The 13,572-nt window shown below is 46.4% G+C and overlaps 1 protein-coding gene and 1 long non-coding RNA gene across 9 annotated transcripts in view; one reads left to right on the top strand and one right to left on the bottom strand.

Moving 5' to 3' along the window:
* NRF1 (nuclear respiratory factor 1) overlaps positions 1 to 13,306 on the bottom strand; it is a 47,690-nt gene extending 34,384 nt beyond the window's left edge. For 2 of the 8 annotated variants that reach the window (XM_048940689.1, XM_048940694.1), the window contains exon 1: positions 72 to 4,167. In XM_048940689.1, coding sequence (XP_048796646.1) covers positions 72 to 294 — 223 coding nt within the window. In that variant the 5' untranslated portion in view covers positions 295 to 4,167. Of the gene's footprint in view, positions 1 to 71; positions 4,173 to 13,119 lie in introns of those variants that run through there. The other 6 variants (XM_048940662.1, XM_048940671.1, XM_048940678.1 and 3 more) reach the window with 6 other exon arrangements.
* On the top strand, positions 10,405 to 11,848 carry LOC125691407 (uncharacterized). Its single transcript, XR_007376117.1, has 2 exons — positions 10,405 to 10,513; positions 10,853 to 11,848. It is a non-coding gene; the product is annotated as an uncharacterized LOC125691407 (long non-coding RNA).
* Positions 13,307 to 13,572: the final 266 nt, after the last annotated feature.

The following is a 13,572-nucleotide window of genomic DNA, read 5'->3' as shown; positions in this document are numbered from 1 at the left end:
CCAGGCCCAGATGGTGACGTCAATATGAACGGTTGGTCATGAGAAGGATGCTGAGCACCCTGTTGCTTTACCTGCTGCAGCCAGGTGGGCCGTCACCTCGTCGGCTGCTGTGGAGTTGAGGATGTCAGAGTCATCATAGGACGTGTCCTCAGGTGAAGAAGGCGAGTCCTCGTCGGCGCTCAGCATGCTGTGCTCTGTGTAGGTGGCCACGTGGACCTGCTGCACCTGCTGGGCCACTGCGTGGGCCTCGATGGTGGCCATGTGTTCTGTTTGAGTCACGCCGTGTTCTTCCATCAATAGGTACTGGAAGGGAGAGAAAGATCAGAGTGGGTGTTAGGGATACGTGTGCCATAAATAAGGAGAACAGCAGGTGAAGCCAGCTGGGTGAGCAGGAAGGAACAGAGGTTACCTCCCCTAGTGGACTTCCACAGGAGGGACATTACTAATACAGGAGGCAGAAGAGGTTCTGAAAAATCCTATTTCCCAACTACACAGCACCAGAAGCAGGCACCATTGCTGGAGGAAAGGTCTTCACTCACCTAGCATTCCCAAGCTGGAGCTTATTTCTGCCACTTTGACACCAAGGGAAGATGCTCAAGAGCAATATATAATCCAACCTCAACATCCCAGGACGTGCATTACAATGACAGTACAGAGGTTTACTGGTAGCAAGTTGTGTTCTGGAGATGACTTTTGCTGCATTATTTGCCCAGAGTCCAGAAGTAGGCAAAATCATTACAACCTAAGCATAAGCATTATGTAAAGCAAATTTATTTAATGTAACCAAGTGCTAAACCACTGAGCAGAGCAGCAGCTCACACAGTCAGCAGGGCACGAGAGCATGCAGCATGAACATAAATACGAGCAGAAGATGCTCAGGTATTGTCAGTGGGTATCTATTGTACATTGGTGGGAAAGCACCAGCACATCACAAACTGTTACATCACATACCAGAGGACCTTGTGGCCATAATAACGGGGTCAAATTCCATGGCATTAAAAGCTCTTTACCACACCCTCTCCATAGAAATCTGTTCAGCTTTTCAGGAGGAGAGAGCCAGGAGCACAGACCTGGCACGGTGCACTGCACCATCAACTCAACCACAGCGTGCCAACACGCAGCTCTGCTCTTCCAAAGCTTCCCATAACTTTTATCATATATATCCTGCCAGAAATACACAACGCTTAGCAAATGATCAGCATGACAGCCACTGTGACAAAACAGTCATCAGGCTGATGGTGAGTCCAAAAATGACATCATCAGGACCAACCACGCAGGAAAAATGGGACAGTGAGATCCATGCCAGGAGAAAGAGCTCATGGCCAAAGTTATCTTGGCCAAACCAACCAAGGACAACTACTTGGGAGATTGCAAGAGGAATGACTACAAACGTAGGATGCTCCGTGGAAAGAAAGGAGGAGAAGGGAGAGCACCTCAAACTGAGGACAGGAGGTTTGGTGGAAGGCAGGTGGAGATGACCTGAGTTTCGTCCTGATTTTGGGAGAGGAAGAAGGGCAAGGCACATCCAAGGCCACAGGAAGAAGTACCAACAACACTGTGTACTGAACACTAAGGGCATTTATAAAGTAGCTCTCTCAAAGGCAGCTTCATCTTGAAGACACCACAACCAGCAAATCAATTAGCTTTTAGCAAGTTCCATCCTCCAAACATTCAGAATCATTTTTCCCCTTTTAAAATCATTTTGCACATTTGACTCAAGCACAGCTATTTTTTATTTTTATTTTTTTTTAGTGGGAAACAAAAGCTGCATCTCAAATGCAGGGAGAATATTCCCTGGACAGCACTAAGGGAAAGCTTCCTGCTCAAATGCCAGAGGCACAAACGGTGTTGAATGGAGATGAGAAGTTCATAGAGGAAAATACTGACAGGAGACTTAGGATGAGCCAAGCAAAAACCCACTATCATGCAAATAAGTTTCCAAATACCACCATTATTACCAAAATGGCTGCAGGCAGTCACATCCTCTTGCTCAATGGACAGCTTCCAGCCAGCAGGTCCAGGGCTTTAGGATGGGTTTGCTCCATGTATGGGATTGCACAGGATGGTTCTTTTTGCAGCAGCCTTTGTCCTCCTAAGCTAACTCCAACCTAGGCATTTGGGAATGGTTTCTCAATTCCCAATACAAAGAAATCCAGCTAGACCTTTCCAAAAGTGGTACTGAACTTCCCAAAATGCCAAATACGCCAAGCCCAATCTGGTTTCTGTCCTATGCTTTTAATAATGAGAATCACAAAACGAATGGCTTCACTAAGAGCTACCAACTTCATGGTGGAGCTGACTCTTATTTTGGCCATCTCCTATCCAGAAAAGTGAGTTTCTTGCCTGGGAAACACTAAGAGAAGCCCTAAGTGTTCTTAAACTGTATGGATGGAAATTAAACTCAATTTGGGCTCCCAACAGATGAGTTTAGGCTGTTTCCTAGCTAGGCATGCACTAGGGGAGCTCCAAACTGCTGAAATGCAGTTGTGAGACCATTACAACCCTATGGAGGTTAAAGCTCCAACCACCTTCCCACTCACAATCCAGCTCACAATGGAACCAGGTGTTATTCAGCCCTCCTTACAAGTCACTGTGATGTTAGAACCATTCAAAGGAGACCAATTCAAATACCTCCAGTAAGGAAGGGTCTGAGATGCCAAGATGCATTGAAGCAACATGAAATATGTTGGTTGGAAACAGAGCCAGTATAATCTTCTTCTAATGAACTTATTTTGTTACCAGTACAGAAAAATAGGGGGAACAAGGGAGATTTCAGGCAAAACCTTAACAGAGCAGCACAGCAAGCCATGCTTTTCCCAAACCACTAGGCTTTCTTTGTCTGAAGTGGTTCACTGCTGCTTTCCCCACGGTGCCATACAACATAAAGAGCTTTCCACTGAAATAAAGAAGTGTTTATCCTCATAAAAAAAAATACTACCAGAATATATGTGACAAAGTGTAGCCACCACTCAGCTCCCCAGGAAACCAGACTGCAAAACGAGCGATGCTTCTGACACTGCTTTCTTTAGGAGGAAAAATGCTTGAACCAGGGCGATACCACTCAAACAGAAACTATGGGCCATGCATTCCTAAGTGGGCAAACAGGCAGCTGGGTGACCAACATCAACACAAGGGTGCCCAAAAAGAGCAGACAGGAACGTGTGGGGATTTGCTCTCATTTTTACAGGCACACATTGCGCTTCCACCACCAAGCAGAACCTGGATCTGCCCTTTCTGCACCCTCATCTTCATCATTCCAGGCTTATAAAAGTAAAGAGAAGCTGGGAAAAGGGCAAGAAACTACTACACATCTACCACAAACCAGGACTTACTCTCCAGTGGATGGGGAGCCTGCACAGTTGTGTGCATATCCCAACACTACAAGCTTCAGTAACTCATTTCCACATTGTAACTTAGATTAACTCCAGCTTGATCCACTAGCTGACTTCACTCAACGCCAATTTTCTACTTTTCCAACTTCTGCACTCTTTCCGTGTCTGCACATTTGACTTCTAGAAAATTCCCAAACGTCTCCAGCACCTGGAAGGCAAAAGCCTTATAGCTGTGCGTTGAAAGTTTGGGTAATTATTGGTATTATCCATCTTTTCACGTTATTCCTGCAGGATTCCTGGTAGAAATCTGGCTGTGGAGCACAGAGGAAGAACCATCCGAAGAGCCACCAAAGAGCCACCCAAAGCAGCTCCGCCATGGATCTGATGGACTGCAAAAGGGATTATTGCACAGAGCATGAAAGGAAAGAAAATGTTCTCGATTCATTTCAGAAATGAACGTTCCTCATTCCAGAAAATGAGCGTTTATTCCTCTTGTGCTTTATCACCTGAACAACTTCAGGTGCAAGGAAACCCTGATGCCATCCATGATGACACTTGTGGAGACATTTCCTGGTGGCTGTGGCTCAGTCCTGAAGCCTTGGATGAGAGCCAGAAGTATTTTAAAAATCATTTAAAATGCTTGAAGACAGAGAAATGAGGATAAAGTCACCTCAGCACGCAGTGCAGTTGCTTTGTGGTCGTGATGGAGGCTCCTTTAATGCGCTGCTGACACCAGAGATGGAAGGAGAAAAGCAACCCCAAATAGCAAAACCTGAGCACTGAAACAGCAGAAAACAACAGAAAAGGAGCGCAAAAACTGTAAATTCTATGCTTAACTCAAAGACACGTGGTTAAAAATGGAGCTCGTGTCTACTCAGCGTCATCTGTGGTGTGAGTAGAAGCAGCCACATCAACACAAAGCCCCACTGGAGGAACTCATCTACCACCAACTCATGACAGTTGGTGCTTCATGAGTGCTTCAAACTGAGACAACGATGAGATGTCCACACAGGAAAAAAAACAGAAGGAAAAACATCTTGGGATGTTTCAATAATTTCTATATGGATGCAAAGCATGGACCACGTGAATGAAGACTGAAGGACAAGGGCTGAGACACACTCTGTATGGACTGTAACTCCAAATTCTGTATTTTCAGGTTTTTCTTCTGCTTGGACATCTTGGGTGGAGGTTTCTCCTTTCAAAACTCACTTCTTCATAAAAAAATTCTGTCTTTTCTTCAAGTGAACGTTCTTTGCTATCACCAAAATGTCTCCTAGGTGAAGGCTTTGGAGAAGGTTGAGGCCCCAGTTGGGCACTGACACCGCAGCAGCTCCGCTTTCCGTATGCAATAAGCAAGGATTGAGAAATGATAAAAGGCAGAAAACTGAGGTGCTGCAGCCCATAAAGGTATTGAGGCACAGTGCTGGGAGCACTGCTTCTTCCATAAAACATAACTCAGACTGCTGGGTGGTGATGGACCCACCTGAAGTTAATTTAGAGGTCTTGGAGAGAGAGCCCATTTGGCACAGCCGCAAATAATCCCTCCGGCTCATTTCCTTATTAGTTCCAAAGGAATGGAAACGCTCCTGGTTTCCCCTTTTCCATTTTCTGCTTGATCCCTGTGCTGCAGACCCAACATCGAGCATCCTGCACGGAACAGCACATCGCACAGCACTGTCTGGCACCACGCAGTTTAGTCTGAAAACCAGCTTTAAAAAGGGAAAACAGCATTAAATGTCTCACTATTCCAGCGTCACGCTTTTAACTGCAATGAAATGCTGCTCCAAGCTCAGAGAGCTGATTCTTTTTTTTTTCCTTCCAAAAAGTGTGCCACACCTCCTCCCTTTCTTCCACTGCTTCTGTAAAGTTGGTGAGCATCTGGAGTTTAATGTGCCTTTAATGGATTCAAGCCTGCCCTGTAAATAAGTCACTTGCTTTGCATGAAACCACCACCATCACACTGGCACCTTTGTTCTCGGGGGTTGCTGTGATCTGGCTGTGTTAAACCCCATGCAGCAGTGCTGCTGGCTCTTCTTCTTGCAGTGCTGTGCTAGTTTCCAGCCACATGCACCAGCACCCCTGCTAGGAAATGGGCTTCCCCATCAGCACATAGACCACTGGTGCTCTACCTTTCTCCTTCCCCATCTTGCACAAGGATTGCTTGCAGGAGCTGTGATGAAGTGGTACTGCTGCCCAGCACTGCTCAGGTGCTTGCTTGCAACTCTTCTACAGGATGAGATCAGAAAGCACTTGTCCTGTGTAAGTCCTATGCACTTACCACAGCAGGTTGTTTGATTTTAAAACCTATTTTCCACTGGTGCTGTAGGTTTCAGTGAATTCCCAGCTCCCTGCAAAGACAGCCTGGAATAACTCCTAAGTGAAAAGTGGTCCAAGGAGAAATTAATCACTCACCACCTACTGATAAAATACATTTCCTACTCCTATTTGAGGGGAATTCTGCATCTGAAATGGTCTCCCCCTGTGTTTTGCTGTTCTGGCACAAAGCTCTCAATGCATTTTTCAAAGCAGAGGTGCTTCCTCATCCCGTGAGCATCTTATCAGCAGGTTTCAATGGTGGGAGAATGAACCTCATGCACCGAGATTTCCACAAGGACAATTGCAATCATGCCTTAAACTGCTGCTGCTGATCAGCCCTCATAGCAGACTACAGTATCCACGTTTTGACCCATTTTGGATGGGTCCCAGCTCCACCTCCTGTCATTGCCACAGCCAAGCAATACCAAGACCTGGCTTTTCTTAGGGGGATGCAAAACAAAGCCTTGGACTCCTGCTGGAAGTCTCTGTGTAGCATCCAACCTGCTGACAGCTCTCCCAGGTTAAATATTATTCACACATTCACCTTTAGATAGGGTTCGATGCCATGCCCGTGCAACGATGTGTCTCGATGGAATTAGTTATGTGGGTTTGATAAGGAAACGATGCATCCATCAAGCAGCAACACTGATTTGTATCTTTATTATTACCCCAACTTGTTGAAAACACACATTGAAATGCAAAAATCCCATTGTTCTGGCACTGGTGGAGAGAATTGGCTGTGGTCCTGCACTGGCAGAAATGCAGTAACTCAAGCCCTAGGAGGGACTGAAATCCACCTCTTGTCATCCCACAGCGTCCTCCTGTGGCTTAATGCAATTATCCTTTTAATTAGGCTGGAAAAATAATCCCTGTGCTAACAGTCGCAGCATAAAAATCCTAAAAAAAAGAAATCCTAAGAAACCAAACCCATGTTTTTACTGTGCCTTCCTCATCAGCATCTCACCCAAAAGAGCTGCAGGAAACACAGAAAGCCTGGAAAAGAAACAAATGGGATTTCACACCTGTTTATTGAGCATGTAAGCAGAGTGTGGACAGCAAAGCATCTGACAAACAGCATCCTCAAAGGTACCATTACGTCCATTTGCACACTTTCATTTCAAGAACCACAGAAATCCCAATTTCTAATTATTTTACTCTGAACCATGTGGCCTTTAAGACATTCTAAGTGAGTTGCTCTTCTCTGGTTGTTACAGCTTCCTAATTAATTTGAAGAATTGCTAACCCCATCAGCAGCAGGACCGGAGGATCTGCTGTTTGCTGACGGCCTTTTACCGACAGGATTACTGCCCAAAAGACAGAGCACAGCCCTGGCAGGCTGAATTAAGGTACGAATGTTCCCATTTTTAATCCTCTTTTATAGAGGGAAAGGATTACTGTTACGCTGGGCTGAACGTAACGGGAGCGTTGCGAGGAGCACACGAGTGAGGGCAGGGGTGGCACAGAGCACTGAGATGCTCACTGGGGTTTGGAGGCAACACAACAGCACATCTGGAGACAACAGAACAGGAGATTTGGAAACAACACCAAGAGATCAACCTATTGGCCATGGATGCCTTCCTGAGCACCTGGCCAACAGTGTTGCTTGCCCTCATGTTGCCTTAGCTCATCACCTACCATGTGGTAAGGTCACAGGGCATAGACCTAATTAAATAACCTGCACTAAATTATGTAGCTCTGACCTAAGATGGCAGGCCTGGCTACGAGGCTGGCTGGTTCTGTTGGTGATGTGTTCTGCAAGGAGCTCATAGAATAGGTTGGGTTGGAAAGGGCCCAAGAAGCCATCATGGCACGGTCTATCCCAAACCCAGGCTTCCTGCCTGAAAATGCACATCAGCCTATCTCCAGCTCAGCCAGATGAGACCACTCTGCGATTACCTAAGTACATGCATGCTGGATTTAAGTGCATTTTAAGAACATTCTTCCCCTCTGTGGGACCAACAAAGAGCTCCTTAACCTGCCCACCTTGCTCCTTGAAGCACATCACTTACTATGCAGCTGTTTTCCATGCAAGCTGAACACTCAAAACTTAATCTGTTAAAAGATGAAATAGTTATTACATGTTTCTAACAAACATGCCTACATACAAACGGGGCTGTTCAAGCTTTGAACAAACACAGGGGCTGAGGGAGGTTTTAGGAGCTGCTGCAACACACAACCATTTACTTTGTGCATGGAGAACAGAACACAATATTTTATTTGCAGCTGCATTTTGTGTTTTGCAGGTCTTTAACATTTCCTCACCGCCACCTCCATCCACGTATGCTTCTCATTACCAGAGTTTAAGCATTACAGCCATCACAGGAACACACACCATTTGCTTCTTGGGCAGGAGACCCACCTTAATGCTTTACCTTTCACTCAAAAACATGGTGCAGAAAGAAGCCAGAAAAGGAAAGACAACTTGCAGCCCTAGGCAGCTATGAGAAGTGCTTCACATCAGCCTGGCCTTCCTAGGCAGAAAGGGAGCAGCGCTACCCCAAGTCCTCTCCCCTTTATAGGGAAAACTGAAAAGTTCAAGGACCTTTCTGGGGTCCAAAACAGCAGGAGACTCCAACAGCTGAAGCCAAAAATAAGGGGATAAGAATTAATTGGCACAACATCGAGGATGTGGCAATGTAAATAAAGCATGGAGGAAGTATTTTTGACCCAGACATGGGGGAAGTTTCCCAAGCCGCCGAGTCATCTCCATTTGATGACTTTAATTAGACTGTTACGTAATAAACAGTGGGTGGGAACTGGTTTCTTTCTGCTTGCGTTACTTGTCATAGAATCATGGGAGTAGATTGGAGGGGGCCTCAAAGACCATTCAGTTCCAACACCCTGCCAACATCTAACCTAAATCCCCCCTCTTTTAGTTTACAGCCATTGCAAACTCCTTTTTGTCAGAACCTCACAGAGGCAGAAAACCATCTGCACCAACCACAATAATGCAGGTGAGGAAGCCCAGCACAACAACGCCCCGTGCTCCTTGCACAACAACATGCCCTGTTCCCCACAGAGCAGGACAAAAAGGTGAAAAACAACGACTGCAAAATAATGCTGGGCTCCTCAATCCTATAGAACCCAGGATCAGATGGAATATACCTGCAAGGCAAAGTGCTGCACGAGTCTCTGAACGTTTACGCCGCACAAGATGAAAAACAATGGCATTTCATTGATGTCAGCGTGTCAGCAGGATGGATGTCTGCTGCTCTCCACCAGATGCAGCTTCCAGCTCCCCAATGTCTTATCCATCAATAGCACAGACTCCTTGAAGATCAACAGGTGACTCATCCACAACCAAAAACCCAACCAGCCTCTGCCAGATGGCTGAGAAGTATTGGGAGAGCCAAGAATAAAAGGCTGGGCTGGCGGAGGCCAACAGACCTACCTTCAGCAGTGGGAACATGAGCAACCACCAAACTGGATGGGAGATGAGGAGTTTTAAACCACGAGGGGACAGATTACCTTTAAACACAAGTAAGATGTGCCCCAATGTGGTGCCCATATGCCACCCAGCAGTCCTGGGTGGGCTGCACACCTCTGGCATGGCAGCTGAAACCCCCAAGAGGGAACTTCTATCCTCAGCTGGCTGTAGCCGCTCCTAATTTTAGACAAGCATCCCTAGCAAGTGGCTATTTACCAAACAGCTAATGAAGTGCCTTAGAGGAGAGCTGGGTGAGTCACAAAGCCTCTGCTCCAAGTGCCACCTCAGCACCATTTGCCATTTTTTCTACTACAGTTACAACTCACAGAGCAAAGCAGGCGAGATCCCCACCGCGCACCAAAAGTTGTTTTAAAAGACCAAGGAACGCATTACAAAATTATTTTATTAAAGGACTCGATTACTGGATAATCACTGGTACAAAAATAAAGCTAACAACACATTCTTCCTCTGGACTTCCTTCAGGAACAGCAGTAGAAAGTCCAAAGTTGAATTTTACAGCAGTACTTGCACCGAAAACCAACAGGAGCTAAGTTCTATTGACAGCACACGGCATTATGCATGAAGATTTATTACATTTTCATGGTAGAAGGGATGCAAGGGCATCCTACAGAGGCACCGAACCCAGCTTCCTTCCTAGAAGTTATTTTCCGGGCTGCTTTCCAGATCATAAAAGGCTACAGCAAAATAAACTAAAATAAAATAATATGAAAAAGAACCCAAAGCCTCCAGGGAGGCTGAATGGAATCTCCCAGGGCTCCCAACCCATGATCCTGTGGCCATTCATGCTTCATTTTCGTTACAAAGCTCAAAGCCTCCAGGTCTGAGCCTGCCAGAAGCCAAGCAGGTTGTGATAAATCTAAACAAAGCTGATTCAGGTTTGCGAGCAGCGGAAAAAACAGCAAATTCCAACACGACACCAAAATACCTAAAATTAAAAGCTGACATCTGTGCAGCTGACCAGTCACAGGGCTTAATAAAGCCAGTAATTAAAGCCTAATTACCACCAAGCATAAAAGCACTGTCTGGCAGGAGTTACAATGCAGCCTTTGCTCGTCATCCCCTACAAGGTTTATGCCATGCATTAATGCATTATGCCACACATGTCATTGGATTTGTGGCAGGGAGAGCCCACTCACCACCAAGTCTGCACCTGACAATGTGAGAGCCCTACAAAAGGTGACACAAAGCTCTATCCCAGTGAACACGTGGAGAAAATGATGTATTAGATGATTTAACTCTACATCGTAACACTCAGCCATGTTGAAGGATACCAAAACCCCAAAGAAAGGCAGTGTGATCCAAATCCATGATGAACAGAGGTCAAAACCTCAAAGAAAGTCAACGTGATCCTCATCCATGGTGGATGAGACCAAAACCCCAAAGAAAGTCAGTGTGATCCTCATCCATGATGGACGAGGTCAAAACCCCAAAGAAAGTCAACATGATCCTCATCCATAGTGGACCAAACCAAAACCCCAAAGAAAGTCAACCTGATCCTCATCCATAGCAGATGAGACCAAAACCCCAAAGAAAGTCAACATGATCCTCATACATGACGAATGAGGTCAGAACCCCAAAGTCAACATGATCTTCATCTATGGTGGACAAGCCCAAAATCCCAAAGGAAGTCAATATGGTCCTTATCCACGACAAATGAGACCAAAACCCCAAAGAAAGTCAACGTGATCCTCATCCATGATGGACAAGACCAAAACCCTAAAGGAAGTCAACATGATCCTCATCCATGATGGACAAGACCAAAACCCCAAAGGAAGTCAATGTGATCCTCATCCATGGGGGAAAGGACCAAACACCCAAAGAAAGTCAACGTGATCCTCATCCATGATGGATGAGACCAAAACCCCAAAGAAAGTCAACGTGATCCCCATCCATGATGGATGAGACCAAAACCCCAAAGAAAGTCAACATGATCCCCATCCATGATGAAGTCAAAACCCCAAAGAAAGTCAGTGTGATCCATTGCCATGATGGACAAAAACAAATCCCAAAGAAAGTCAATATGACCCTTAACTATCCTGGACAAGACCAAAATCCTAAAGAAAGTTAATGTGATCCCCCAGCCACGATGGAGAAGACAAAAACTCCAACGAAAATCAACGTGATTCTCAACCCTCCAAAGCAGCCGCCACAGTCAGGCACTTCCCCTTTCCCACAAATGTTCTACCAGACATTAAAAAAATAGAAAACGGAACGACTTCTCATCCGTTTCCCCACTGTCAGGACATGAAAAGAGCAACCCCACCGCTCTAAGGATGAGCAACGTGCTACAGATGGCACAACGGCCAAGGCAACACCGAAGCACAAATGCACAGAGCTGTGAAAGATGACACAAATCATCCAGCCAGCAGTGAGGCCAGCACCTCAAAGACAGAAGCACACCATGCCAAAAGGTCTCAAATTCTGGAAATAGTGAAGCGCGCTCGAGATGGGGGGAGCAGAGACCCAAATCTTGAAGGTATGCACAGAAAATGTTTCTGCACGTCATCAAAATTAGCAGCAGATGCAAAAGAGCTCTTCCTGTGCATGCTTAGGGTGGGGATTTTGTGCTCTGTGGTGGTTATTTATGGTTCCCAATCCTAAACAGCTCAGGAAACAGTGGGAGCCCCGTGGCCACAGCGTGGCCTAATAAGAAGGGGGAGGAGGAATAAAGGGAAGAAGTTCAAAAGAAAAAAAAAAAAAGGGGGGGGACACAAACTAAAAAAGGGGAGAACAGGGGGAAAATAAAAAAGAGGAGAGGGGAGGAAAATGGGGGGAAAATATAAAGAGTGAAAAAAGAAAAAAATTAAATGGGGGAAAAAGTTTAAAACAAAATAAATAAATAAAGTAAAAAAACTTAACAGGAAGGAAAAGGGGGGAAACTTAAAAGGAGGAAACATTAAAAGAAAAAAAAAAGAGTGGAAAAAAAGGAAAAAAATAAAGAGAGGGGAAAAAAATTTCAAGGGAGGATAAAAGAAAAAAAAGGGGAAAAATAAAATAAGGAGGGAATGAAAAAAAGGGGGAAACTTAGAAAAGGATTAAAAATGGAGGGAGAGAATAACAAGGGAGATTTAAAAAAAAAAGTAAAAAAAAATGCTAAAGAGAAAAAAAAAACAAGGGAAAATTAAAAAATTAAAAAGGGGGAAAAATAAAAGGAGAAATTTAAAAAAAGGGAAAAATAAATAGGAAAAAATAGGGAAAAACAAAAACAGGAAAGGAAAAACAAAAAAGGAAAAAATAAAAAGGGAAATGCAAAAAAAGGGAAAAGCAAAAAAAATAAAAAGGGAAAGCAAAAAAAAAAGAAAGGCAAAGCAAAAAAAAAGGGGGAAAAGCAAAAAAAAAAAAAAAAGGGGAAAAGCAAAAAAAAAGGGAAAAGCAAAAAAAAAAAAGGGGGGGAAAGCAAAAAAAAAAAAAAAAAAGGGAAAAGCAAAAAAGGAAAACTGGATAAAATAAACAGGAAAGCTGGATAAAATAAACAGGAAAATTAGATAAAGTAAAAAGGAAAATTAGATTAAGTAAAAAGGAAAAAATTAGACAAAAAGGGAAATAGAAAAAAAAATTAAAGAAAAAAAAAAAATAAGAAGGGGGAATAGAAGAAGAGGAGGTGGGAAAATTAAAAAAGGAAGAAAAAAAAAAAAGAAAATTAAAAAAAAAAAAAGGAGGGAAATAAAGAGCAAGCAGCCCGGGAGCGCCCGGCAAACTACAGCAGGGCCGCAGTAGAAGGAGCGGCGGCGGGGCGCACAAAATGGCAGAGGGGTCCCCGCCGCCCCGCCGCTCCTCCCGCGCTCGGCCCGGCGCTGCCCCGCGCCCGCGGGCCCGGCCCGATCCCCCGGCCAACCCCCAAAGCCGGGAGGGCTCCGCGAGGCCTTCCCGACCCCCCCCGCGGTCCCCCGGACCCCCTCCCGGGGCGGCGCGGCCCGGCGCGGGGCGGCGGGGCCGGGGGTGCTGGCGGCCGGCGGGGGCCCCCGCGTTGCTGCGGCTGCGCCGGGGCTGGAGGAGCTGGAGATTGCGCGGTAGGACACTCACCTCAGAGCGGCTGCGCTGCGGCGGGCCTGCGCCGTGCGGCCTCCGGCGGGAGGCGGCCGGGGACGGGGAGAGCGAGAGGAGAGGGGGGGAAAGCGGCGCGGCCCGGGCGGAGCCGCCGCAATGGCGGAGGGGAGAGGCGGGGAGCGGCGAGCGGAGAGCGGCGGCGGCGGGAGGAGGCCGGGGGGAGAGGGAGAGAGGGGGGGTGGGGGGGGGAGGAGGACGTATGGCGTCATAGCGCGGCGCCGCCGCCATGATGGGGAGGGAGAGGGCCGCGTGAGGGGCGCCATCTTGGGGAGGGCGGTGTGGGGGTAATGGGGAGAGAGGAGGCGCCATCTTGGGAAGGGGGCGGTGGCGGCGGCGCCATCTTGGGGAGGGCTGAGGGGTGAGGAGCGGGAGGCGCCATCTTGGGGAGGGCGTGGTTTTGTGACAGGGGACATCTGAGGGCTTCCAGTG

This window comes from Lagopus muta, chromosome 1, assembly GCF_023343835.1.
Source record: "Lagopus muta isolate bLagMut1 chromosome 1, bLagMut1 primary, whole genome shotgun sequence".
Taxonomy (NCBI): Eukaryota; Metazoa; Chordata; class Aves; order Galliformes; family Phasianidae; genus Lagopus; species Lagopus muta.
Note: the sequence above shows the minus strand (reverse complement) of the source record. Positions and strands in the feature narration are given on the sequence as shown.